Source organism: Sarcophilus harrisii, chromosome 3, assembly GCF_902635505.1.
Source record: "Sarcophilus harrisii chromosome 3, mSarHar1.11, whole genome shotgun sequence".
Taxonomy (NCBI): domain Eukaryota; kingdom Metazoa; phylum Chordata; class Mammalia; order Dasyuromorphia; family Dasyuridae; genus Sarcophilus; species Sarcophilus harrisii.
The window spans coordinates 605,180,147-605,207,094 of record NC_045428.1 but is presented as its reverse complement, the minus strand read 5'-3'; the positions used below and the strand labels follow the sequence as shown (position 1 = coordinate 605,207,094).

The 26,948-nt window shown below is 40.4% G+C and overlaps 1 protein-coding gene and 1 long non-coding RNA gene across 4 annotated transcripts in view; one reads left to right on the top strand and one right to left on the bottom strand.

Moving 5' to 3' along the window:
* LOC116423058 overlaps nt 1–2,782 on the bottom strand; it is a 35,787-nt gene extending 33,005 nt beyond the window's left edge. For both annotated transcript variants that reach the window (XR_004233543.1, XR_004233542.1), the window contains exon 1: nt 2,557–2,782. This is a non-coding gene — a long non-coding RNA (uncharacterized LOC116423058). The remainder of the gene's footprint in view (nt 1–2,556) is intronic.
* Nucleotides 1,576–24,299, top strand: LOC100915245 (zinc finger protein 665-like). Of its 2 annotated transcripts, none has more exons than XM_023501194.2 (4): nt 1,576–2,112; nt 4,746–4,815; nt 10,312–10,438; nt 20,719–24,299. In XM_023501194.2, the coding sequence occupies exons 2-4, from the start codon at nt 4,783–4,785 to the stop codon at nt 23,151–23,153; spliced, it is 2,595 nt and encodes an 864-aa protein (XP_023356962.1). In that variant the 5' UTR covers nt 1,576–2,112; nt 4,746–4,782; the 3' UTR covers nt 23,154–24,299. The 2 variants fall into 2 exon arrangements, with proteins under 2 accessions (XP_023356962.1, XP_031819838.1); XM_031963978.1 differs by lacking the exon at nt 1,576–2,112 and adding an exon at nt 2,806–3,228.
* Nucleotides 24,300–26,948: the final 2,649 nt, after the last annotated feature.

Below are 26,948 nucleotides of genomic sequence, written 5' to 3'. Positions count from 1 at the left end.
TCACCCCCAATTTCCTGAACCACCTTGGAATGACTGATGTCCTTCCTGAAGAAGGCCAAGATGACATGTTGGCATGAGAAGAGTTACATACAGTGTGTCTAATTGTGGCTGATCCAATACAAGACACAAATAGTCCTTCTGAACATTTGGGGGGGTTCCCTAACTTTGCCCATCTCCCATTTCTCCTGAACTACTCCAATCCTGCTTTGCTCACAGAACCCAGCCCCTTCTCTGAGGAGGGCCCGCCATGTGAGCCCTGGGCCAGGGTCTCCCATGTCACACAATCAATTCTAAAGTTTTTCAGAGAGACCTTGAGTGTCCTTGTATCACTTTTTCTGACTATCTTGGGAGTGCTTACCCTGTATGAGTTCTCCTTAAAATAGTTTTTATTTCTTTATTTTTTTCTCCAAGGCAACTGGGGTCAAGTGACTTGCTTAGGGCCACACAGCTAGGACATGTTAAGTGTCTGGGGTCAAATTTGAACTCAGATGCTCCTGACTTCAGGGCTGATGCTCTCTCCATTGTGTCACCTAGCTACCCCCCCCCCCCAATAGGTTTTCTAGCAAGTGTGGCTATCCCCTCAGAGCTGGGCTCTCCCCAGCAGAGCTGGGATGCGATCAGTGAGCCTAGCTACCAGGGGGGTCTTCAGAATTGAAGACAATTCAGTGGTTCGGGCCTGGCACTGGGGACTGTCCGGGTTTCCCAGGCTGCCACAATGGGGTCAGCACAAGGCTCGCCGGACCCTCCGTGGGCTCCCCAAGCCCGAGCGGGCTCTGGCTCTGGGTACGTCCATCTCACCACCAATGAGCACGCTCCCCAAAGTGCACTGCCAAGGTAAGAACTAAACCACAGCATCCATAGCCATCTGCTGTCACCGCCCCTGGCTGGGAGGACCCCTGGGGTTTCTTGGGGTTCACTGAGCGGACTAGGAGCTAGCGGCAAATTCTCCAAAGTGAAGAGGGCGGCGGGAAGCAGAGGCTGCGCTGGGGCCGCTCGGTTCGCGGGGATCGTGGGCTCTCAGAAGCCTGGATCCACTCACCTCGAGGGAATGCTGGCTATAGAAACCATCGTCTTTATGGGACCGCTTGGAGCCACTGCCACTCATGGGACCTCTCCAGGAACTTAACTGGACTAATTGAAGTAACTTAACTAGTAGGTTTTGCAAAAAAGAACGGGAAAAGTCCAGGTGATGGAGATGGACTCTACAGGGCTCCCCGCATCACCGGCACTCAGGAAGTGCCAGGGGCTCCCAGAATAGCTAAGAGCAATGATGCCCGCTCCCTTTTGCTGATGAAAAGCTCCTCAGAACCCGGCCCCAGCTACACCTCCAGGTGATCACGCAGGGTCCTCCCTGAGTAGGGGCAGCCAAGCGGGCTTTTGCTGTTCCACCCCCGGGGGCGGCTTTATGCTGGCTCTTCCCTTCCCAGGGCGAGAAGCCATCCCTGCCTTAAATCCCTGCGTGTCCTTGAAAAGCCCGAAAGAAGCTCGGAATTCCCAGCTGAGCAGGAAGCCCCGGGGATACAGAAGCGCACAAAGGGTGTGTGTGTGTGTGTGTGTGTGTGTGTGTGTGTGTGTGTGTTTACACACCTGCACAGGCAGGGGGCTGGTTTGGGCGCATTGGTGCACGCTCCTTTGGGGTCATTTCCACCCCAAACTTTCCCTTTCCTCTCCAGCTCAGGGGCCAGAGCTGATTCGCACCGCGCTCCAGCAGCTGGATGATGGGTGTCGGTCTGTGCCCTGAGGCCCCGCTCTGCAGCCCAGGACCCTCCCGAACCCTGGAGCTCCTCCCTCCCCTCAGCAGAAAAGGTCCGGAACGCTGGGGTCGCCCTGACTGTTGTTTAAAAAAAAAAAAAAAAAGCCAGAAGCATCATCCAGGATCCTGAGCTTTGCTTCTGCCTCCCCACCCCCACAGCCTCCTCCCCTCAGCCCTCCGCTGGCCTCCTTCCGAATTTCCTGCCATCCTTGTGCCTCAGGCCCCACATGGGCCGCTCTCGGCATCTCGCCCCTTCCCATGACGACCCGGATGTGGAGGGCTAAGGAGGGAACTCGGGGGCCTCCCGCTCGGTGAATCGGGTACCGGCCCAAGCCCTGGCCTCGGAGGGAGCCTGGAAGGTCTGTGGAAGTGGGTGGAGAAAGTGTGTAACGGGGGCTGGGCCCGCGTGCCCCGGGACCGGGCCGCCCGACTTCCGAGGAGGGATCCCGGGCAATCAGGGCGGGAAGGGCCAGGGCCCCAGGGGCCCGGGGTGCGGGAGGCCCAGCTCCGGCCCAGGGGGTAAAGGTTTTCGGGGTGGGGAGGGGGGGAGGGAGTGGGGGAGGGATGGAGGAGGATGTGGCCGCGTCCTAGGGAGGAAGGAGCCGGAGCCCCGGAGATTCTGCGGGAGAGGGGCGCAGCCGTGGGGGAGGGGAGCGCTCCGTGACGAGCAGCGGGGAGGTGTGGCCCAGGTGGAATTCTAATTCCCGAGTGATTTGAGAAATCTGGGAGGCGGTAAAGGGAAGAAAGGGCCCATTCCCGAAAATGGAGGCCTGGGCGGGGCCCTGGGGATTAGCAGGACTCACCCGGAGGAAGAGGGCTGGAAGCAGAAGCGCGGGGAGCTGAGCTGCGGCCTCGCTGCCTCCCTCTCTGAGCCCCGCTCTCCCCGCCTCCTTCCCCCCGAGCGCGGCTCTCGCTGCTCCTTCCCCCCGAGCGCGGCTCTCGCTGCTCCTTCCCCCCGAGCGCGGCTCTCGCTGCTCCTTCCCCGGGAGCCCCGCTCTCTCCGCCTCCTTCCCTCTGAGCCCGGCTCTCTCCGCCTCCTTCCTTCTGAGCGGAGATCTCTCCGCCTCCTTCTCAGAGCGGAGATCTCTGCCTCCTGCCCCCGGAGCCGAGATCTCTCCGCTTCCTTCCCGGGAGCCGAGATCTCCCCGCCTCCTCCCCCCAGATCTGAGATCTCTCGGTCTCTTTCCCCCGGCGCCGAGATCTCGTTCCCTCCTTCCTTCTGAGCTGAGATCTCTCTGCTGCGTTTCCCTTAGATCTGAGATCTCTCTGCCTCCTCCTGTGGAAGCTGGGAGCTCTCTGCCTCCTCTCTGAGCTGAGATCTCTCCGTCTCCTTCCATCTGAAATGAGAGTTCTCTGTCTCCTCTGAGCTGAGGTCTCTCTGCCTCCTTTTCTCTGGGCCGAGATCTCTGCCTCCTTCTCTCTTAGTTGAGATTTCTCTGCCTTCTGGGAGCCATCTTTGCACCTGCAGGTCCCAGGTAGGTCCGACCCAGGGCCCCTCCTCCCTGCCCCCCGCCCCCCCGCTTTTGCTGGCTGCTGTTTCCAGGGGGCTCATCTTCCCCCTCTGCTCTCTCGGTCAGTGGCCTCCAGATGTGCCAGGAGCTGGCCTCCCTCCAAGTCCAGGCTCAGGCCCACAGGAGACCCGGGGAGTCATTTCCACTCACTGTGGGCACAGCTTCCTGACCTCCCCACCTCACCCCTAGTATGAGATGGATGGAGAGCTCTGGATCAGGGGCCACTGAGGCTCTGCCTGGGCTCATCCCACCTGGGATCCCGAAGCCCCTTCTGCCTCCTGGAGGAGGCCGGACCAGGGGCATGAGGTCAAAGAGAAAGAGTGGGGGGGGAGGGAGAAGGCAAATTCTCCTGCTTAGACCCAGGTCACTTCTACGTCTGAGCCTCCCTGCTGCCTCCTCCTGGGCTTTAGTTTTTTTGAGAGTTTTTTTTGGAGGGTGGGTGGGTGGGTTTAAGGCTTTGTCCTTAAGAAAGAAATCCGGTCAGTAATATATGGAAAGGTCCAGAAGTGCAAAAGAGGAAAAAACGCTTTTGAGAGCATCTGTAGGTAAGGGTATGATACCCTGTGTGGGCAGAGGGAAGGAGGGAGGGAGCCTTCCAGGTGACCAATTCCAAGGTGAGCCACCTTTAGTCCCAGATGGTTGTGGTTTCTTCTCCAAGAGAATCCTGACATCCGGGAGGTGGCGCCATGACATCCAAGTGAATTGGGTTTGCGGGAGAGAGGTCTGGGCCAGATCACCGGCTTCACTGTCCCCTCCGGAACCATCTGGGTCCAGTGGCCAGGGGTGGATCAGGAGCACTGCCGATGGCCCTGGATGCTGTGGGAGACCTGGGCTCTTCTACCCAGCTCATTTTGACCAAGAAAAACTACTCCGATGCTCATTGGCCACTCAGAGGACCCAGGCCAAGGCCCATTCGGTCAATGTTTGGGTCCAGATGGACTCAGATTGAATATAAATAACAATGGTTTCTGCTTTGGCCAGAAAGCCTGAAGGTCTTCCCCTCCCAGCTTAATTAATTAATTTCAGTTTGTTTTGGACTAGGGAAAAGAGGGGATTCTTTGCTTCAATTGCTCCCTAGCCTTAATCACTGAATTTAATCACTTAATCAGTCAAATTGAGACCCATGGGAAGACCTTAGCTTTAAAAGACCCAGGTTTCCCACTGCATCTCGGGCCACCTCCGGGCCTGATCCATATCTGGCCACTGGATCCCTATGGCTCTGGAGGCCAAAGTGAGGCTGGTGACCTTGCCAGATCCAATCCACTTGCCGGTCTGGGTGTCACCTCCCCGAAGTCATGGCCCTTTCCCAGAGTGAAGGACAAATAACCACAACAAACTTCTGGGGTGGATCCTCTCCCCGAGGGCAGGGCCCTTATCTCTGCCCCAAGAGCTCTTTTTAATTTTGGGCGGGTCATCATCCAGCCGGGATAGAGAAGGCCCAGACTTCATTCTCCCTTTCTAACATCCTTCTCTCTCCCCAGGTCAGCTGGCAGAGAACCCAAGCCTGGAACCAGAGAGATGGCCCCTGATGGCCAGAGACCCTCCTCCCAGGTGAGTACAGTCTCTCCCCAGAGCTGAGCAACGTCAGCCCAGAGGGGGTCCAAGAGAGCCCAGGAAGCTTCCTCCTGTCAGAGGGAGGGGGGCCCTGGCAGCAGGGCAGGAATCATCCTCCTGGCACTGCCCATTTCCGACCACCTCAGGTCACACTGCTGCTTGCTTTCAGGTCTCTCTGAATCCCTCTCCTTTCCTATATCCTTAGGTCAAGTCAATAAGGACTGAGAATGGCTCTTCTGTCCTAAGCACTGTGCTAACATATTGGGGATGCAGAGAAAGGTTAGAAAATAACAATCCCTGCCCTCCATGAACTAACAGTCAGCAGGGTGTCCAGACTAGCTCTTTACAGTGTAGACTGGAGATACTCTAAGAGAAAAAGCTCAATGAGTTCCAGGAAAAGCTTGTTTTCAGAAAGTGAGATTTTAGCTGAGCTTTGAAGGAAGTCCCAGGAGATGAGGGAGGACATTCCAAGCTAAGAGAAATCACCGGAAAGGCAGAATCAGGGGATGGAAGCTCCTGGTCAAGGCTTAGACAGGAGTCCATGTCCTGGGGGTCCAGAAAAAAGAAGAGGAATAAAGTAGGAGAAGACTGACTCGGGTTTGGTGGCTGCTTCTGTGGGATCTGCCCTGTGCCGGGAGCCATCGAAATAGGATCTCATTTGATCCTGTTGTGAGATCTGCCTTGCTAGGGACAGCCAGAATAAGGAAGCCTAGGGAGGCTTATAAACATTTGCTTAGCTCTTTGTGTCTTATTAGAATAAGATCATGTGTGAGTCATACGAGTTTTCTCAAAGCAATTGGTGGAAGGAATATACTGAAGTGAGTAAACTGGTATAAGAATATCCCATATTGCATCAGATGGAGTCAGTTATGTTTTCTCCAGATTTCACTTTTGGAAACCATTCTCTGGCTATATGAAAGCACCATGGTTAGATTGGGGGATATGAATGCAAAAGCTGTGATTGTGCTTCCCAGAATTAGAGGAGGGAGCAGATAGGGATGGGGGGCACAAAAATCAGAGCAGCAATCAGGGATTAGGGGTCGGACTGATCGAGAGGTCTCCTTCATCAGTATAGGGAGCCTCTGGATGGTCTCTAGAGAGCTGAGGGAAGCAGGAAATAGACAGGAAGGGGCATCAAAGACCCCTTCTTGTTATTAGAAGGTGAGTCAGAATACAGATAGACCATCCGACTTCTGTGATCTGCTAAGGGCTCAGATCTACCTGGGAATTGCAAGCACGGGATTTCTAGGAGACAGTTATTTGGAAGAAGCCAAAAGGATGGCTTCTTCCAACTTGGGGTCTGCCAGGAAGAGGAGTCCAAGGGTAAGCTTGGTGGGTCATGTGGAAAGCAGAAGAGGCCCTATTTCCCTCAGTGAGTCAAGGCCTTTCTGGAAGGGTCCAAGAGGCCCAAGCATCATCCTCTTCCTCCATTCACCATCAAGGTCTGACACTCAGGCCTGTGCCTTACTTTCTGCTCCTCTTCCTGGTACTTTTATCAGCTGCAATGCCATGGCCATGGGAAGGACCCTTCTTCTGCCTTGACCTTCTACTAGTCCACCACCTTCCCCCTTAGGCCTTAAATTCTACCTGGGTGAAAACACAAAAGACTGGTTCCCCCGAGAGCTCCTCCCTCAACTGTCCCTCCTATTCCAGTTTCCCTCCTTGATTCTACTTTGTATCTGTTTTGTATCTCAGACCTTTCTCCTTGTGCATAGTAAGACTGACACAAAGAAACCTATTATATAATAGAATATATTATGATTATTTTGCTTTAAAATCAATAATAATACAACAATAACAAATTTCTGTTTGGGAAAAGTACAAAAGATCACATAAAATTCTCCTTATCTGGGAAGTTCTTTGGAGACTTAGCTGGAGTTTGGGGCTCTCTTTTTGGCAAGGTCAGAAAATCTTATCAGTCTAAGAAAGAAGTTGCCCAAAGAAAGTATTGAAGTAGTTTAGGGAAGTTATAAAATTCCACCTGGAATATCTCGTATGGCGATTACACATTGGAGCCAAGTTGGTCTCAACAGAGCTCGGCCTTTATTCAGGCTTCCTTCCTTGGATACAGTTGATAGAGCCATCTCTTGGAATAAAGAAAATAAGAGAAGGGCTCCAATCCAATTCAGCCACTCACTCATGGTGTTGAACAAGCTTTTATTAGGCACTGATTATTAGGCTCTCTAAGTGTTGGGAATAAAAAACCAGCTGAAACAAAGTCTGCATCATGGAGCTTGCTTTCCAGTTATCCCGCCAACAAGTTAGGCTTTTGATTAAGGCTTGATATGAACCAAGCAATTCATAGACTATTGAGATCCCAAGAATGGAAGAAGAAAACAGGAGGCAATTTGCAAATAACTACATATATACATAGAAAATCCCAAGCCACGATGTATAATGGGTAGAATTCATGACCAGGATTCCAGGAAACCTGAGCTCAAATCCTACTTCAGAGACTGCTTAGAGAGTTGGTCTCAAACTTTATCTACTGTAAAATGGTGGCAGGTGGATTACATATCCCTGTTAGAATTAGATGAGTTAATGTTTATAAAGTGGTTGTGTCTGACATATAGTAGACATAGTAATACTGTTTTGTTTCCTTTTTTCTTCTTCTTCTTCTTTTTTTTTTTTTTTTTTTTTTTTTTTTTTTTTTTATATTTCAGTTGATGTATAGGCAATTGGGGTTAAGTGACTTGCCCAGGGTCACACAGCTAGGAAGTGTTAAGTGTCTGAGGCCAGATTTGAACTCAGATCCTCCTGACTTCAGGACTGGTATTCTATCCACTGTGCCACTTAGTTGCCCTTTCCTCTCTTTTCTTTCTTTTTCTTTTGGTGGGAAAATTGTGACTAAGAGACTTGGCTCTGGTCAAGTAGTAAATGTCAAGAGTCTGAGGCTGAGTTTTCACACCAATCCTCCTGAATCTAGGATTGGCAATCTCCCTACTACCATACCTGGTTGCCCCTAAGTCAGAAGAAGAATGGGGACCATGAAAGGCTTCTTGTATTAGATGGGTGGTCAAGAGCATTGACTGAGGAAGAGAGGTCAAATAGGATTAGAACTGAGAAAACACCAAGAAATCTGGCAATTAAAGAGTTCAAGAATATTTTGGATAGAGCACTTTCCAGAAAGTGAAGATGAAAGCCATTTTTATGAAGGATGAAGGAGTGAGTGAGGAGTGATATGGTGGATAGAACACTGGGGTGAGAGTCAGAAGACTTGTCTTCATGAGTTCAAATCTGACCTGAGACACTTATGAACTGTGTGATCCTGCACTAATTACTTAATTTTGTTTGCCTCAGTTTACTCACTTTTAAATGAATTGAAGAAGAGAACAACAAACCAGTTTAACACTTCTGGCCAGAAAAGCCCAAATGGGGTCACACAGAGTCACATATGAGTGAAAATAGAGAAGGAGAGCCATTGTCAGATCTCATGAAGAGGCTCTAAGAAGGAGAATATGCAAGCAGTCATTCAGTGAAGACTTACTGAGCCCCTGTGTGCCAGGCATTGTGCTTAATAATGGGCATGGGGCAAACAACAGTATCTAGAGCTCACAATCTAATGGGGGAGACTACAGGCACTCAAATATATAGCTATAGACTTGGTCAATGGAACGTTGAATGAAGAGGAGATGAGAAAGATTTCCTATAGGAGTTGAGACTTGAAGGCACACAGGAGGCCTAAATGAGGAGGCAGAGAATTCCAGCCATTGTGGAGAGCCTGAGCCTAGAGATGGAGCATCTTCCTGACATATCAAGGACACCAATGTCATTGGATCAAGGAAAAGGTGACAAGAAGTGAGGTGCAACAAGACTGAAAAAGCAAATGTCTAGGTCATGGTGGGCTTTTAGAACAGAAGAAAAAGAAAAATGCTGGAAAATGCAAACATGGTCCATAGTCAATAAGCATTTATTAAGCACCTAGTATGCGACAGGCCAGAATTTGTGTTAATAACCAGAATTTGAAATACAAAGGAAGAAAGGCTGTCCTGGCCCTTGGAGTTCACATTTTCTACGGAAAGACAACACCCAAAAGGAAGCATGCATAGGATAGAAGACACCAGACACTGGGACAATGTGGCAAATTCAATCACATGGCCCAAAGTAGTGTCTTGAGGTGTCTGCAAAGTCGGGTGAGCTGAGCCTCCCATCATGGGAAGCTCTGGAGTATGTGACCTTACCCCATGGTGGTAAAGAAAGAATGTAGGAGATAGAAAAGAATAGAAAGAATTAGTAAGGATGTACTAGATTACAGCGATCTCTTCCACATCACAGCTTTCTCCATTGCAGATTCGATATCTAGCAGGTCAGCGTGAGAATCAAATGGAAGTCTGGGAGGGAGTTTTGTGCAGATAATGCACAGAGGCCAACATATGACATAAAGCTTATTATCCAATACTTAACCCAAACTTTAGAATAACCTACTGTAAATACCCAATAAAACAATATGAAAAATCTTAGACTTTTCTGGTGTGAAAGGAGGGCCCAAAATGTTATAGATAGCAGGGGTGCTGCTCCTCTAGTCCCCATGAGGTAGAAGGGATCATTGTAATTATAGATCAATAAAAAGATTGCCTTCCTATAGTGATTGTTTACACTAGGAATAAATATAATGCAATAAAGAACAATGATGAAGTGGATCTAATGAAAAGGAAAAAAATTAATTCTTGGGAATCTAAAAATTAAGGGGAAAAGTAACAAATTATTTAATTGCCCAAATGTTCAATAATACAGATAAACTAAAAGTGAAATATAGATTATAAATAGAACATAAATCAGATGTTAAATGATTTTTTAAAAGGACGACACAAAGGGTAGCTAGATGGCAGAATGGATAGAGCACCAGCCCTGAAGTCAGGAGGACATGAGTTCAAATTTGACTTCAGACACTTACTATTTTCTAGGTCTGACTCTGGGTAACTCACATAACCCCAATTGCCTTGGGAGAAAAAAAAAAGGAGGGCAACAGAAATTTTGATCTACAAGAACAATAATTGCTTCAAAATTTTGGAACGTCTGGAAAAATGCATTTTTCTCTCCTCAGCGATCACTGTTAATGTTCCTTCTCCCTACTCCCACCATGAATGCACAGGACTTGCCAAATTCTTCCAAACTCTTCCTAGAATTTTCTTAATATGTCAGTTAGGACACTTCGTGGTAGGAGGAATTTCACATGATCTTTTTTCTTTTTCCTCCACAGATTCTATAGAACACAAATGTTCTCCCCGATTCTACTGGGAGAACCATTTTCTAATAAGATGTTTTTTCCAGATTTTTCTATTCCAACATGATAATTGCTTCAAATAGACAATGCTTTTCTGGGCTCTTAATGACTTTTTTCAGTTATTGATTCTGACACTCATAAAGATATATCTCTGAGTTTTAAGCAATCCCATCTCTGCTTCACTTTCCTCCTCTAAGCTGATGAGGGTTGGACTAGATGAATTCTGGAGGCACATTCAGTTCTAAATCATGTGATTTTTAATGATTTAGGAGTTGGTGACATTCAGGGATATTATGGTGGACTTCACTGAGGAAGAATGGGGGCTCCTGGACCCTTCTCAGAAGGAGCTCTACAAGAAAGTCACGATGGAGAATGTCCAGAATCTGCTGTCCCTGGGTAAGGACCATTTTCTATCTAAATTATCAGGCCCAAATTAGATGCCCAAGAGGCAGAGAATTGATCCATAATCTGTTGCATCCCAGAAGGGCCACTGAGTGCATGCTCATCGATAAGCACCAGCTCTCTGTCCACTGGGTCCTGGCTTGTCGCCTGAAGTTCAATCAGTGGCTCTCAGTCAGGGGGCTGACCTTGTTATCTTGTTCATCCCCAGACCAGGTGTCTGACAAATTCATTGAAAACATCATGCTAAAAACCATGGAAGGGGATTCTGGTAAAATGGGAGAATAGGGCAGGAAGTGCTTGGCTCTCCCAGAGTGCTAAAAACACAAGGAAAAAAAATCTGAATGTGACCTGAGACCAGCAGAGGTGGTTCAAAATCCAAAATTTATGCTGCTGAAACACCTGGACAGGACCCTGGGGAGGCCTTGACACCCCTGGGGAGGACGTTGGGCCCACATGAAAGGCCAGTTCCTTCAGGGAGATTTTCCTCAGTCCAAGAAGAACAGATCTTAGGGGCAACTTTCCCCTCTGAGACTATCAGGGTGATGGGCATAGAGTTTAGAAGAGAGGAAGGAAGGACTCCAGATTATGTCTAGAACAGGGCCTGTTGTGCTGAACAGGCCAAGAATGACCCAGCCCACAGCTAGTGGGGGGGCAGGGACCCTGCTGGCTGTGGGCACTTGTGGGGGAGCAGAGACCCTGGTCTCATTTACTGGGCAGAAGAGCCAGCTGAGGTTTGTGGCTGCAGACCAAAGGGAGTGGGAGCCTGTGCTGGGACAGTGTGGCTGGGGGCTCTGGCCTAGACTCAGGAATATTGGGGATTTCCTAGGGTTGGAGTCTTGAGAGAGCTCTGCAAATGATAGTGAGGAGGACCTGAAGACTGGGCTCTTCTCCCCCCAGAATCAGGGCTAGAAAGCTGACAATAATAATAGTAAGGGACTTAGAATAAAATAATATAAAAATAAAAATGAGGTGGCAAAGGAGAGAAGCTGAATATAATAGTTGCTGTGGGGATTGAGACAATCTGGGTCTATCCTCAGAGAAAGAAAGCTGAAGTTTAGAAAGCTACTCCCACTTCAAAAATAAATGCTCCATTTGACACCCCAAAAGAGTTCTTAGATGAATTTAAAAAGAAGTTCAAAAATCAAAGGAGATTGAGGAAAACATAAGGAAAAAATTAGAGCAACCCCAGAAAATCAAGAAAATTGTGGCAAGTCAATCAGTTAGAAAAGGAGATCTCAAAAGTCAAGTGAATAACTTCTTAATAATTAGAATCAGGTAAGAGGAAATTACTGATGTTATAAGACAACAAGAAATGTCAAAACAAAAACAACAGAATGAAAACAGAAAAGAATGTGAAACATTTCTTTTTTTTTTTTTTTTTTTAATTTAATAGCCTTTAATTTACAGGATATATACATGGGTAACTTTACAGCATTAACAATTGCCAAACCTCTTGTTCCAATTTTTCACCTCTTACCCCCCCCCCACCCCCTCCCCTAAATGGCAGGATGACCAGTAGATGTTAAATATATTAAAATATAACTTAGATACACAATAAGTATACATGACCACAACATTATTTTGCTGTACAAAAAGAATCAGACTCTGAATTATTGTACAATTAGCTTGTGAAGGAAATCAAAGATGCAGGTGTGCATAAATATAGGGACTGGGAATTCAATGTAATGGTTTTTAGTCATCTCCCAGAGTTCTTTTTCTGGGTATAGCTAGTTCAGTTCATTACTGCTCCATTAGAAATGATTTGGTTGATCTCGTGCTGAGGATGGCCTGATCTATCAGGACTGGTCATCATCTAGTATTGTTGTTGAAGTATATAATGATCTCCTGGTCCTGCTCATTTCACTTAGCATCAGTTCGTAAGTCTCTCCAGGCCTTTCTGAAATCATCCTGTTGGTCATTTCTTACAGAACAGTAATATTCCATAATTTTCATATACCACAATTTATTCAGCCATTCTCCAACTGATGGACATCCATTCAGTTTCCAGTTTCTAGCCACTACAAAAGGGCTGCCACAAACATTCGTGCACATACAGGTCCCTTTCCTTCTTTATAATCTCTTTGGGATATAATCCCAGTAGTAACACTGCTGGATCAAAGGGTATGCACAGTTTGATAACTTTTGAGCATAGTTCCAAACTACTCTCCAAAATGGTTGGATTGTCTCACAACTCCACCAACAATGAATCAATGTCCCAGTTTTCCCACATCCCCTCCAACAATCATCATTATTTTTTCCTGTCATCTTAGCCAATCTGACAGGTGTGTAGTGGTATCTTAGAGTTGTCTTAATTTGCATTTCTCTGATTAATAATGACTTGGAGCATCTTTTCATATGACTAGAAATAGTTTCAATTTCTTCATCTGAGAATTGTCTGTTCATATCCTTTGACCATTTTTCAATTGGAGAATGGCTTGATTTTTTATAAATTAGAGTTAATTCTCTATATATTTTGGAAATGAGGCCTTTATCAGAACCTTTGACTGTAAAAATATTTTCCCAGTTTATTGCTTCCCTTCTAATCTTGTCTGCATTACTTTTGTTTGTACAAAAACTTTTCAGTTTGGTATAATCGAAATTTTCTATTTTGTGATCAGTAATGATCTCTAGTTCTGCTTTGGTCATAAAAACCTTCCCCTTCCACAGGTCTGAGAGGTAAACTATCCTATGTTCCTCTAATTTATTAATAATTTATGTGAAACATTTCATTAGAAGGAGAAATGAGATGGGGAATAGATGAAGGAGATAACATAATAACTGTTGGACTGCCCAAAAATTATGATTACAAAAAGTCTTGATGGAGTATTTCAAGAAATTATTAGGGGGCAGCTAGGTGGCACAGTGGATAGACACACCAGCCCCGAAGTCAGGAAGACCTGAGTTCAAAACTGGCCTCAGACATTTAACACTTCCTAGCTGTGTGACCCCAATTGCCTCAGCCAAAAAAAGAAAGAAATTGTTAGGGGAAATTTCCCTGAAATTCTAGATCCATAGAAGAAACTATCACCTATCCTTTAAAAGAGATTTGAAAATGAAAACTTAGTGGGATTTTATAAAAGTTTCCAAGCTCCCAGGTTAAGGAGAATATCTAGGGGCATTAAGAAAATAACTTTAAATACTGTGGAGCTACAGTGAGGATAACACAAGACCTAGTGGCTTCTACATTAAAAGATCAGAGTATGGGTCATTGTATTTTATAGACCAAGGTAGCTGGGCTTGTGATGAAAAATAACTTTCCAGGAAATCTGAGTACAGTCCTGAATAAAAAACAGTGTACATAATGAACTGAAAGTCATTGAGAGATTTGATGAGAAAAAGGCCCAAACTCATTAAATAATTGGATATTGAGGATACAAGAGAAACATAAAATAAACACTAAAGACCAGTTTTAAAAGACCCAATGAGCTCAAACTGTTTACTTTTCATAAATGAGAATGTTATCAGTACTCTTAAAAATATCACTATTAGGCAGATTGAAAACAAACTTTGGGCTAAGTTCAGGATGATGGGTTGATTCTAAAGAATTCTAAAGAAATTGAACAGGGAGAGCTAAAATGGAGGAATTATCACCAACAAGTCCTGAAAGGAAGTACTCCTATGGAGCAAGCAAGTGATAGTGATGAAACCATATTCTCATAGACTTAGCAGAAGAGGAAATAGAATTGTAGAAAAAGAAATTCAACAGGTTATTAATGAGCTTCTTAAGGAAAATGCACCAGGACTAGACATATATACAGAGGAATTCAACCAAACAATAAAATGTCAACTATTTCCAATATTAAATAAACGATTTGGGATAATAGGCAAGAAGGATACTACCAACGTCCTTTGATAAAACAAGTATAGTATTGATATCTAAACCAGGAAGTATAAAAAAAAAGTGAAAGAAAACTATAGACTGGTTACATTAATGGATAATGATACAAACATCCTGAATAAAATATTAGCAGGGAGATGATAAAGTATTACAAGGATTATACTTCCTGACTAATTGCAATTTATAACAGGAATGTTCACATCATAAAAGGTAAATTATTTAAATAATTATATCAGCCATTAAAAAAACAAAAATGATATGAGTATATCAATACCTAGAGAAAAAACTTTGTGAAACATACTTCTCATTTCTATTAAAAACATTTGAAGATATAAGAATGAATGCTTTTTCCTTAAACTGTTTGAAAAAAACCTCACATTTTCTTAAAATCATCAAGACGCATTATTTGTAATAGGCATAAGTTATAAGCCTTCCCATGAAGACCTAGTGTTCAGCAAGGATGCCCACTGTCACCAATATTATTCATTATTCTATTGGACACCCTAGCAATAGCAACAAAAGAAGAAAAAAATAGAAGGAATCAGAAGAGATAATGGGTAATGTAAAGATCTCTTTGTGATGATGATATGATGATAAGCTTGGAATATTGAAGACTCAACTAAAAACTTAGTTGTAAATTGTAATCATTTTAACAAATTAGAACGTAAAGTAAATCCACATAAAGCATCATCATTCATATGTACTACCAACAGAACCTTGCAAGAAGAGATAATAAGAGATATTCCATTTTAAAAAAACTCTAGAGAGTATAAACTTACTGGAAATATACCTGCCAAAACTAATCCAGGAATTATACGAACATAAATATAAAATACAGAAATAAAATTGGATTTAAACAATTGGAAAAAAATTAGTTGTTCTTAGGTAGGCAGAGCCAAAATAATAAAAATGACAATTTTATCTAAGCTAACTTATAGGTTCAATAACATGCCAGTTAAATTACCCCCCCCCCAAAAAAAAAAATTACTGATGTAGAAAAAATAACAAAATTCATTTTGAAGAAGAAAAGGTCAAAAATATCAAATTAGGTAATAAAAATATTAAAAAAGGATGTTTAAACATTACTATATGATCTATTCTGATGGACATGGCCCTCTTCAACAATGAGATGAACCAAATCAGTTCCAATAGAGCAGTAATTAATTGAACCAGCTACACCCAATGAAAGAACTCTGGGAGATGACTGTGAACCACTACATAGAATTCCTAATTCCTCTATTTTAGTCTGCCTGCATTTTTGATTTCCTTCATAGGCTAATTGTACACTATTTCAAAGTCCGATTCTTTTTGTACAGCAAAATAACTGTATGGACATATATACATATATTGTACTTAACTTATACTTTAACATATTTAACATGTATTGGTCAACCTGCCATCTGGGGAGGGAGTGGGGAGAAGAAGGGGAAAAGTTGGAACTAAAGATTTTGTAACTGTCAATGCTGAAAAATTACCCATGCAGATATCTTGTAAATAAAAATAAATAAATTTCTTTAAAAAGGATGTTTAGTAGTATCAGATCTTAGACTATAAGTCAGTAGTAATGAAAATTATCTGATAACTAAGAAACAGAAAGGTAAATCAATGAACAGAGTAGACACACCATTTACAGTATCAAATAAATACAGTAACCTTGTATTTGAGAAGTGTACAGATAAGATTTTGGGATAATTATTTGGCAAGTTGAAAACAAATTTGGGCTAAGTTCAGAATGGTGGGTTGATTCTAAAGAATTCTTTTTTTTTTTTTTTTTTTTTAAATTTAATAGCCTTTTATTTACAGGATATATGCATGGGTAACTTTACAGCATTAACAAGTGCCAAACCTCTTGTTCCAATTTTTCACCTCTTACCCCCCACCCCCTCCCCCAGATGGCAGGATAACCAGTAGATGTTAAATATATTTAAATATAAATTAGATACACAATAAGTATACATGACCAAACCCTTATTTTGCTGTACTAAAAGAATCAGACTCTGAAATATTGTACAATTAGCTTGTGAAGGAAATAAAAAATAAAGGTGGGCATAAATATAGGGATTGGGAATTCAATGTAATGGTTTTTAGTCATCTCCCAGAGTTCTTTCTCTGGGCATAGCTGGTTCAGTTCATTACTGCTCCATTGGAAATTATTTGGTTGATCTCGTTGCTGAGGATGGCCAGGTCCATCAGAACTGGTCATCATATAGTATTGTTGTTGAAGTATATAATGATCTCCTGGTCCTGCTCATTTCACTCAGCATCAGTTCGTGTAAGTCTCTCCAGGCCTTTCTGAAATCATCCTGTTGATCATTTCTTACAGAACAATAATATTCCATAATATTCATAGACCACAATTTATTCAGCCATTCTCCAACTGATGGGCAGTCACTCAATTTCCAGTTTCTAGCCACTACAAAGAGGGCTGCCACAAACATTTGTGCACATACAGGTCCCTTTCCCTTCTTTATGATTTCTTTGGGATATAAGCCCAGTAGTAACACTGCTGGATCAAAGGGGTATGCTCAGTTTGATAACTTTTTGAGCATAGTTCCAAACTACTCTCCAGAATGGTTGGATTCGCTCGCAATTCCACCAACAATGCATCAATGTCCCAGTTTTCCCCCATCCCCTCCAACAATCATCATTATTTTTTCCTGTCATCTTAGCCAATCTGACAGGTGTATAGTGGTATCTTAGAGTTGTCTTAATTTGCATTTCTCTGATTAATAATGACTTGGAGCATCTTTTCATATGACTAGAAATAGTTTCAATTTCTTCATCTGAGAATTATCTGTTCATATCCTTTGACCATTTTTCAATTGGAGAATGGCTTGATTTTTTATAAATTAGAGTTAATTCTCTATATATTTTGGAAATGAGGCCTTTATCAGAACCTTTGACTGTAAAAATATTTTCCCAGTTTATTGCTTCCCTTCTAATCTTGTCTGCATTAATTTTGTTTGTACAAAACCTTTTCAGTTTGGTATAATCGAAATTTTCTATTTTGTGATCAGTAATGATCTCTAGTTCTTCTTTGGTCATACAGTCCTTCCCCTTCCACAGGTCTGAGAGGTAAACTATCCTGTGTTCCTCTAATTTATTAATAATTTCATTCTTTATGCCTAGGGTCATGAACCCATTTTGACCTTATCTTGGTGTACGGTGTTAAGTGTGGATCAATGGAGTTATGGCAGAAGTTAACCAATATCTTATATCATCTCTGAATAGATCAAAATGGATACATGATCTAGATTTATAAAGAGATTTTACAAGAAACTTTCATGGAATATATTACTTAACAGACTTATGGATAGGCAAACAATTTATGAATGAAATAGAGCAACATGGTGAGGTACAAAATGGATAATTTTGAATTACATTAAATGAAAAAAGTTTTTAACCAATAAAGAATATATAGCCAAGATCCAAAAGGAAAGAGCACGTAGCATTACTTATAGACTTTCTCAGATAGAGGTCTTATATCTCAAATTTCAAAAGATCTTTGTAAAACCTAGAACACCAGTCATTCCCCAATTGATAAATGATCAAAGGATATGAACAGTTTTCCAATGAAGAAATCCAAGTAATTTACAGTCATGTGAAAAATACTCTAAATTATTATTGATTAGAGAAATGCAAATGATAACCACCTTGAGATGTCATTTTATGTCTTTTAGACTGGCTAAAATATTTGAATGGGGATGCAATAGATGTTGGAGGAGATGTAGGAAACTTGGGACCCTAATTCATTACTGGTGGAATTGTGAACTGCTCCAATCATTTTGGAGAGCAAACAGTTATGAAACTGCCTATAATATGCTTGAACTATGAGTAGTAGTAGTAGTAGTAGGTCTGTATCCCAAATTGGTTAGGAAAAAAGGAAAAGATCCTCTGTGTTATTAAATATTTATAGCATTCTTCTTTTTTGGTAGCAACGAACTGGAAATTGCGTGGATATTTATCTGGAGAATGACTGAACAAGTTGTAGTATATGATTTGATGGTACACTAATGTGCTATAAGAAATGATGAACTCAGTGATTTTAGAAAAATATGAAATATGAAAAGACTTGCACTAAATCAAGAAGAGTGAAATGAGCAGAATCAAGAAAAAGCTGTATACAGTAAGAATAGTATTTGAAAAATAACATATGCATGTCTAATAGAAGCAATCTCTTAGAGGTATGGGGAAGAAAAAAGTGGAAAAAAAGATTGCATGATCACTTAATTATATATTTAAAAGAAATATCCAGTTATATATAATTGATTTGTCTTTTCATATGTAATCATCTATTTTTATTATACAATATTATTTATATACTTTTTTATTCCATGAATTAAAAATGAAATAAATATTTAAAAATTATATGCTGATAAAAAATCATCTTATATTGGTTAACAGATATAAAGGTAGATCAGTAGAATGGATACGGCACATTGTAGCAAATGATTATAGTATAATCATTAATATAATATAGTATAATAAATATAGTATAATATTGGCTTTGAAAAATGTAAAGACAAATTTTTTTGGCTAAGAATTTATTGTTTGTTAAAAAAAAATAGTGGAAGAAGCTGGAAACCCATGTGGCAGAACCTAGGCATAGACCAATATCTTACATCTTTGAATAAGATAAGGTGAAAAAGAATACATGACCAACATGTAAAATTACACATCATAAGAAATTAAAGATCATACCTATTGCACTTTTAATCAGGTAAAGAATTTATGAATAAACAAGTGATAAAGAGCATGGTGAAGTATGAAGGGATAATTTCAAATGCATTAAGTTTAAAAAGTTCTGTACATGGGGCAGTTAGGTGGTGCAGTGGACAGAGCACCAACCCTCAAGTCAGGAGAAGCCAAGTTCAAACCGGCCTCAGATACTTAACACTTCCTCACTGTGTGACCCTGGGCAAGTCACTTAACCTCACTTGCCTCAGCAAAAAAAAAAAAAAAAAATGATCTATACCAACAAAACCTTAACAAAACCAAAACAAGAACAGAAAGAAAGCAAAAAAATTGGGAAGACATTTTATATTCAGTTTCTCAAATAAAGATTGAATCACAGATATAGGAAGAACTTTGTCAAATTTATAAGAATACAAATCATTCCTCAGCTGGCAAATGATCAAAGGAGTAGAACAGATAGTTTTCCAATGAAATTCTAAAAATTTATAATCATCTAAAAAATGTTCTAAATTCTTAGTATATTTGGTTTGAGAAGTTTAAATTGAAGCAATCATAAGATAACCACTTTTGGGACACTAACTCACCATTAAAACTGTGAATTGATTCAACTATTTTGAAGAACTATCTGGATTTATATCAAGTTGTAGAACTCTGTATCTCCTTTGGTCCATCACTACCTCTCTAAGGTGTGTTTCCCAAGAAAATGAACGAAAAAGAAAAAGAATTTATATTGTAAAATATTCATGGCAGCTCTCTTTTTGGTACCAAAGGAATATAAATTGCAGGGATGCCCTTCAATAGGGGAATGGCTAGAGAGGGACTGAGAACAACCAATGGTAAATGGCTAGTGGCTTCTGTAGTGGTTGATGATGGTCTTTTGAGAACACTATGGAAGTGTTTAGTCCTCTCCATCTTGTCCTGATCGCTAATGAATGTGGTACTATCAGCACTGAGTAGTTGAGATTCCCATAGGTCTTTGACACATAAATAAGTTTTAGGATATCATAAAAGTGCTTTGGGTTGTTACCATCAGCACCAAACTGAATTTCTTTGCCCTCTTACTTAAGCCCAGAATCCTGAAGGCAGGCTCTCTTTAAATTTTGCTGGCACTTACCTTTTGGTGGAATTATATGCAGCTTTCTTGGAGCTGGATGAAGTAACCTATTGATAGGGTCTGGAGAGTTCTCATTTTTTGTTGGGTACTTTCTGAATTTCCCCATCATTTTCATCATGCAATACTATACGACAAATTTATGATAGCTGTCTACTCCTTTTCTACTTCAATGTTGAAAGCTGTATGTTGTAGCCTTCCCTCCAAATTAGCAAAACTCTTCTCCCATGGAGTCATTCTAATCTGGTCACACTAAGTCTGGTGGGCACTCTGCCTTGTGAATGGTGCTTTTGTGGAATGTGAATGTTTAGTTCTGAGTGAGTGCATCCATGATGGGTCCAGCCCTCTGCCGTGCACATCTCCTTGGTCACTCTCACATCCTGTTCATCTCTTCTCCTTAACAATGACATTCTCTTTAATGCCAATGTTTATTCTTACAGTCCAGGTATGAAGTTTTCTTGCTTTTACATTGGCCATGAGCTTCCTAAGTCTCCAGTAACCATTACTATTGCTTTTATTATGAATGTATATACTGTTGTATCCATAAATATATGTGCTTATACATATATTTCACTATATCATTTCATGTGTCTGTACATGTGTGTATAAATGTTTGTTTGTTTTTTTCAGATGAAGAGACCAGAGTCCAAGTAAATGAGTTGACTGGAAAGCTGGGGACTTTTGTGGAAGAATGTGACCTGCAGAGAGTCATGAATGATGATCCCTCTGACTTCAAGTTGAGAGAAATCCATGGTTCTAATATCAAGGTAGATAAGACTCCAAAGAGTGCCTGTGAATTTGATGAAACTGGAAAGAAATTCATTCAGTCTTTAATCCTAAATCAATGTAAGAAAATGACCTCAGGGAATGATTGTTTTCAAGATCAGAAATACAGCAAAGGCTTTACTGAACAGGTAGAGCTTTTTCGGTCCCATGAGCAGCCTCCTGAAATGCAGAGGTGTCCAGATAATCAATGGGATATGACCTTTAGCAGGAGTTCAGACCTTAGTAGGTGTCAGGAAAGTGATACTGGAGGAAGGTTTTTTGTAAGTCATCAAGGTGGGAAGACATTGAGTCAGAAATCTAAGCTCATTAGTCATCAGCCAATTCACAGTACAAAGGAATCTGAGGAATATAATGAAGGTGAAGCGACTTCATCCCATCACTCATCTCTTCCATACCATACTAGAGTTCACCCTGGAAGGAAAAGATACGCATGTGATCAGTGTGGAAAGGCATTTGCTTGGAAATCAAGTCTTGGTGGACCTCAGAAGATTCCTCCTGGGGAGGAGTTTTATAAATGTACTGAATGTGGGAAGGCTTTCTGCTATAGATCTCTCCTTACTGACCTTCAGAGAATCCACACTGAAGAGAAACCTTATGAATGTGATGAATGTGGAAAAACTTTCACAACAAAACACCTACTTGCTTTACATCAAAGAATCCACACTGGAGAGAAGCCTTTTGAATGTATTCACTGTGGAAAGGCTTTCAGATATAGGTCCACTTTTGTTGAACATCAGAGAATCCACACTGGAGAGAAGCCTTTTAAATGTAACCAATGCGGGAAGACTTTTAGACAGAGGTCGAATTTTACTACACATCAGAGAATCCACACTGGAGAGAAGCCTTTTGATTGTAATCAATGTGGAAAGACTTTCACTCAGAAATCCACTCTTATTAAACATCAGAGAATCCACACAGGACAGAAGCCTTTTGATTTTAATCAACGTAGAAAGGTTGTTGCACAGAGATCCAATTTTGCTAAACATCAGAGAATATACATTGGAGAAAAGCCTTTTAAATGTAACCAATGTGGAAAGGCTTTCAGATGGAGGTGCATTCTTACTCAACATCAGAGAATCCACACTGGAGAGAAGCCTTTTCATTGTAATCAATGTGGAAAGAATTTCACACACAGATCCAATCTTGCTAAACATCAGAGAATCCATACTAGGGAAAACTCTTTTGATTTTAATCAGCATAGAAAGATTTTTGCATGGAGGTCCAATCTTGCTAAACATCAGAGAATATACATTGGAGAGAAGCCTTTTGAATGTATTCAATGTGGAAAGGCTTTCAGATGGAGGTGCATTCTTGCTCAACATCAGAGAATCCACACTGGAGAGAGGCCTTTTCATTGTAATCAATGTGGAAAGACTTTCACACAGAGATCTAGTCTTACTAAGCATCAGAGAATCCACACTGGAGAGAATCCTTTTGATTTTAATCAACATCGAAAAGTTTTTTCACAGAGGTCCAATCTCGCTAAACATCAGAGAATATACATTGGAGAGAAGCCTTTTGAATGTATTCAATGTGGAAAGGCTTTCAGATGGAGGTCCAGGCTTGCTAAACATCAGAGAACACACTCTGGAGAAAAGCCTTTTGAATGTATTCAATGTGGAAAGGCTTTCACACTAAGGTTCAATCTTACTAAACATCAGAGAATCCACAGTGGAGAAAAACCTTTTGATTGTAATCAATGTGGAAAGGCTTTCAGGTGGAGGTGCACTCTTGCTCAGCATCAAAGAATCCACACTGGAGAGAAACCTTTTGATTGTAATCAGTGTGGAAAGGTTTTCAGATACAGTTCCAGCCTTGCTAAACACCAGAAAATCCACAGTGGGGAGAAACCTTTTGATTGTAATCTATGTGGAAAGACTTTCATAGACAGTTCTCATCTTGATAGACATCAGAGAATCCACACTGGAGAGAAACCTTTTACTTGTGACCAATGTGGAAAGGTTTTTGCAGAGAAGTCCAATCTTGCTAAACATCAGAGAGTCCACACTGGAGAGAAGCCTTTTGATTGTAATCACTGTGGAAAGGTTTTTGCAGAGAGGTCCAATCTTGCTCAACACCAGAGAGTTCACACTGGAGAGAAACCTTTTGAATGTATTCAATGTGGAAAAGCTTTCAGATACAGGTCCAATCTTGCTAAACATCAGACGATGCACACTGAAGAGAAACCTTTTGATTTCAGTCAATGTGGAAAGGCTTTCTCATGGAGGTGCAGTCTTGGTAAACGTCAGAGAAGCCATACTGGGAAGAAGCCTTTTTAATTTAATCAATGTGGAAAGCCTTTCACACAGAGCTCCAGTCATGTCAGATAGCAGAGTCCACATTGGAAGGAAATGTTTTGAATGTTATCAATGTAGAAAGACTTTCATTAACAGTTCTCCTCTTAATAGACATTAGAAATTTGGAGGAAAAGCTTTTGAACATAATCAATGTTGGAAGGTTTTTGATCAGAGATCCAATCTTGCTAAACATCAGGGAATATACACTGGCGAGAGTGCACCTGCCTTCCTCTCTGCTCCCATTTATGATCTCATCACCTGCAATGTCATGGCCATGGGAATGATTTTTATTCTGCCTTGGCCTTCTCCTAGTCTATCACCTTCCAATCTAGGGCTTAAATTCTATCTGGGTCTAAATGCAAAAGATTGGTTCCCCAAAGAGTTTCTCCTCCCTCAGTTGTCCCTCCGCTGTCTCTCCCCTTCTGAGGGGCCTCAGACTCTTCTCCTTCTGAGTAGGAAGACTGTCACAATGAAACAGGAGACCAACCCAAAGGACTGGACCCTAGTTTTGAGATCTTGGCAGGATGATTCTTGAAAAAAAACTAAGGTTTTGTATGATGTCTCATTTGTAACTAGAAATTCATTTGAAAATTTACCAGAATTTATAGTGATACTGAAATGTTGTTACTTTTTTCGTACTAGGTCTTCTTATACTTCTTTTACTGTTTTCTTTATACATAAAAATGTTAAGACATTTGGAGTCTAGACTTTTAGTATTCATATTCATTCATATCTGTGGTTCCTTTCAGTGTGATATAATTTCCTTGCTTGCTTCTTTTTATGTTTTAATGATTGTTTTTGCTTAATTGCAAATTCTGATTTTTTTTAGATTTATCTAATTAATAGAACATATTTTATCAGACCATTTATCTTTATTCTGTGTTTTAAAAATATTTTAAATATTTCACTTATACAACAGACAATGGTTTTGTTTTCTAAATGATCACACTTTTTCTTTTTTATTTTACTTTTCCTTAAAATTAAGTGTTAGGTTCATATCTCTATCCCATCCCCACATATTAAACTTTTCTCTAGATATAGAAGTTTGCTTATTTATCCCTTTTACCTTATTTCCTCTTACCTAATCATTTAATTCATCTTCTTTTTCTTCTCCTAAGTTAATTGTTAAGTAGAATCCTTTTTTTCCTGTTGTCTACTTCCAATTATTTTGTTTTTTTAACTTCATTTTTCTTGTCTTTTCCTTGAAATTTTCTCCATTTCTCTTTTCTTTCTAATTATTGAATCTTTTTGTTTTTTGATTCGTGAGAGTTACACTGAGTTAGTTAGGCCTTCTTTCTTTTTTTGTATATCTTAAAGCATTAAGAATTTTTTAAAAATAGTATTTCATTTCTCCTCCCCCCCACCCCCAAGTTTATGTTGACTATTTTTAGCATTCATGTTTTGGATTTTTTCCCTCTACTTTCCCTCCCTTCTTTGTAAAATGGTAGGCAATTTGATATAGATTATATGTGTGTGATTATGTAAAACCTATTTCCACACTAGTCCCAGCTGTGAAAGAAGAAACAGATCAAAAGTAGGAAAAAAAACCACACAAAAATGAAGTGAAGAAAATACTTTGATTTGTATTGCGTGTACTAGTTCTTTATCTGGATGTGGACAGTGCCATGAATCCTTTATAGAGTTGTCTTGGATCATTGTATTGCTGAGAAGAGCTAAGTCATTCATAGATGATCATTAGACAATATTGCTGATGCTTTGTACAGTGTTTTCTTGGCTCTTCTCACTTCACTTTCCATTAGTTCATACAGGTCTTTCCAGATTTTTCTGAAATCTTCCTGCTCATAATTTTTTATTGCACAGTTGTATTCCATTACATTCATATACCACAACTTATTCAGCCATTCTCCAATTGATGGACATTCCCTCAGTTTCCAGTTTTTGCCATCATGAAAATGGCTGCTACAAATATATTTTGCACATGTAGATTCTTTTTTCTTCCCTTTCTTATCATTTCTATGAGATATAGCCCTTGCTTCTAAGGATATGCAAAGTTTAGTTGTCTTTTGGACACAGTTCAAATTGCTCTCTATTAAAGTTGGTTCAGTTGGATCAATCCACAAATCCAACAGTAGATTAAGGTTTTCCCACATCATCTCCAATATTTGTTATTTTCCTTTTTTGTTTTATTAGTCAGTATGATAGGTGTGAAGTGGTACTTCATAGTTGTTTGACTTTACTGTTTCTGTACACAGAAGTGATTTAGAGCAAGACGTCTTAAACTTTTTCCACTTAAAATCTCTTTTCCCCCAAGAAATTATTACATGACCTTGGGTATATAAATATGTACAATAGTAATACAAATCAAACTTTACTGATAATCATAAAAAAAATTATTTTAAAACAATTCTATGGTGTTCATATAATTCTACCATTTATTAAAGATGAAGTCAAATTTTTGAAGTAATGAGAGAGTGTGCTTGTTTATTTTTACATAAAGAATTAAATCTTCTTAGCTATGTGACCCTAGGCAAGTCACTTAACCCCAACTGCCTTAGCAAAAACAAATAAATAAATATGTTAAATCCATTTAAAAAAAAGAATTAATCTTGCAGAATACTTGATACTTTTTACTGTTGCCAAATTTTGGTGACCATCACATTCAATTATGCAACCTCATATTGAGTTAAGAACCACAGTTTAAGAAGCTTTGATTTTGAGCATTTCTTCATGTGCTTATAGATAGCTTTGATTTCTTTACCTGAAAATTGCCTCCTTTGGACATTTATCAATTGAGGAATGGCTTGTGTTTTTATAAATATGACTTGTTTCTCTATATATTTAAGAAATGACCCCTTCATTAGAGATTACTGTAAAGATTACTATTACTATGAAAATTACTATTACTGTAAAGATTATTTCCCAGATTTCTAATATCCTTCTAATGCTGATTACATTGATTTTGTTTGTGCAAAACCTTTTTTTCGTTAAAGTAACCAAAATTTTTTATTTTACATTTTTTAATGTTAACTGTCTTTTATTTGGTCATGAATTCTTACTATCTCCCATAGATTGTTCCTTGCTCTTCTCATCTGCTTTCTATCATCATTTATATCTAAATCAGGTACCTATTTTGACCTTGTCTTGGTATATCATATGAGATGTTGGTCTATATTTTGTGTCTTATTGTTTTCCAGTTTTCCCAGCAGTTTTTGTCAAATCGTGAACTCTTATCCCAAAGACTAGAGTCTGCTATAGTCATTTACTCTTTGTCTTCTTTACCTAATCTTTCCCACTGATTCACCATTCTATTTCTTAGCCAATTTTGATGATCTGCTTTATAATATGGTTTGAGATCTGATATGAGTAGACCACTTTACTTTGTATTTTTTTAAAAATTAAGTCCTTTGATATTCTTTATTTTTTGTTCTTCTAGATGAATTTTGTTGGGGTTTTTTTTAAAGCTCTGTAAAATAGTTTTTGGTATAATTGGTATGGCACTGCAAAAATAAATTAGTTTAAGCAGAATGGCCACTTTTATTATGTTGGCTGGGCAACTGCTATTCTTCAAATTATTTAGGTCTGACTTTATGTGGAAAATGTTTTATAATTGTGTTCATAGAGTTCCTGGGTTTATCTTAGAGGTAGAATCTCAAGGATCTTATATGATTTATAATTATTTTAAATGGAATTTCTCTCTTTCTATCTCTTGCTGCTTGGCAGTAGTTTATTTAGTTTGATTCTCTAGGATTCATTAAGTATATACCATCATATCACCTGCAGAGGGTGATAATTTTGTTTCTTCATTGCTTACTCTAA

Coding starts and splice junctions, on each gene's coding strand:
- LOC100915245 (XM_023501194.2), top strand. CDS start 4,783: ATGGCCCCTGATGGCCAGAGACCCTCCTCCCAG. Junction 4,816..10,311: donor GCCAGAGACCCTCCTCCCAG/GTGAGTACAGTC, acceptor TTAATGATTTAG/GAGTTGGTGACATTCAGGGA. Junction 10,439..20,718: donor CCAGAATCTGCTGTCCCTGG/GTAAGGACCATT, acceptor TGTTTTTTTCAG/ATGAAGAGACCAGAGTCCAA.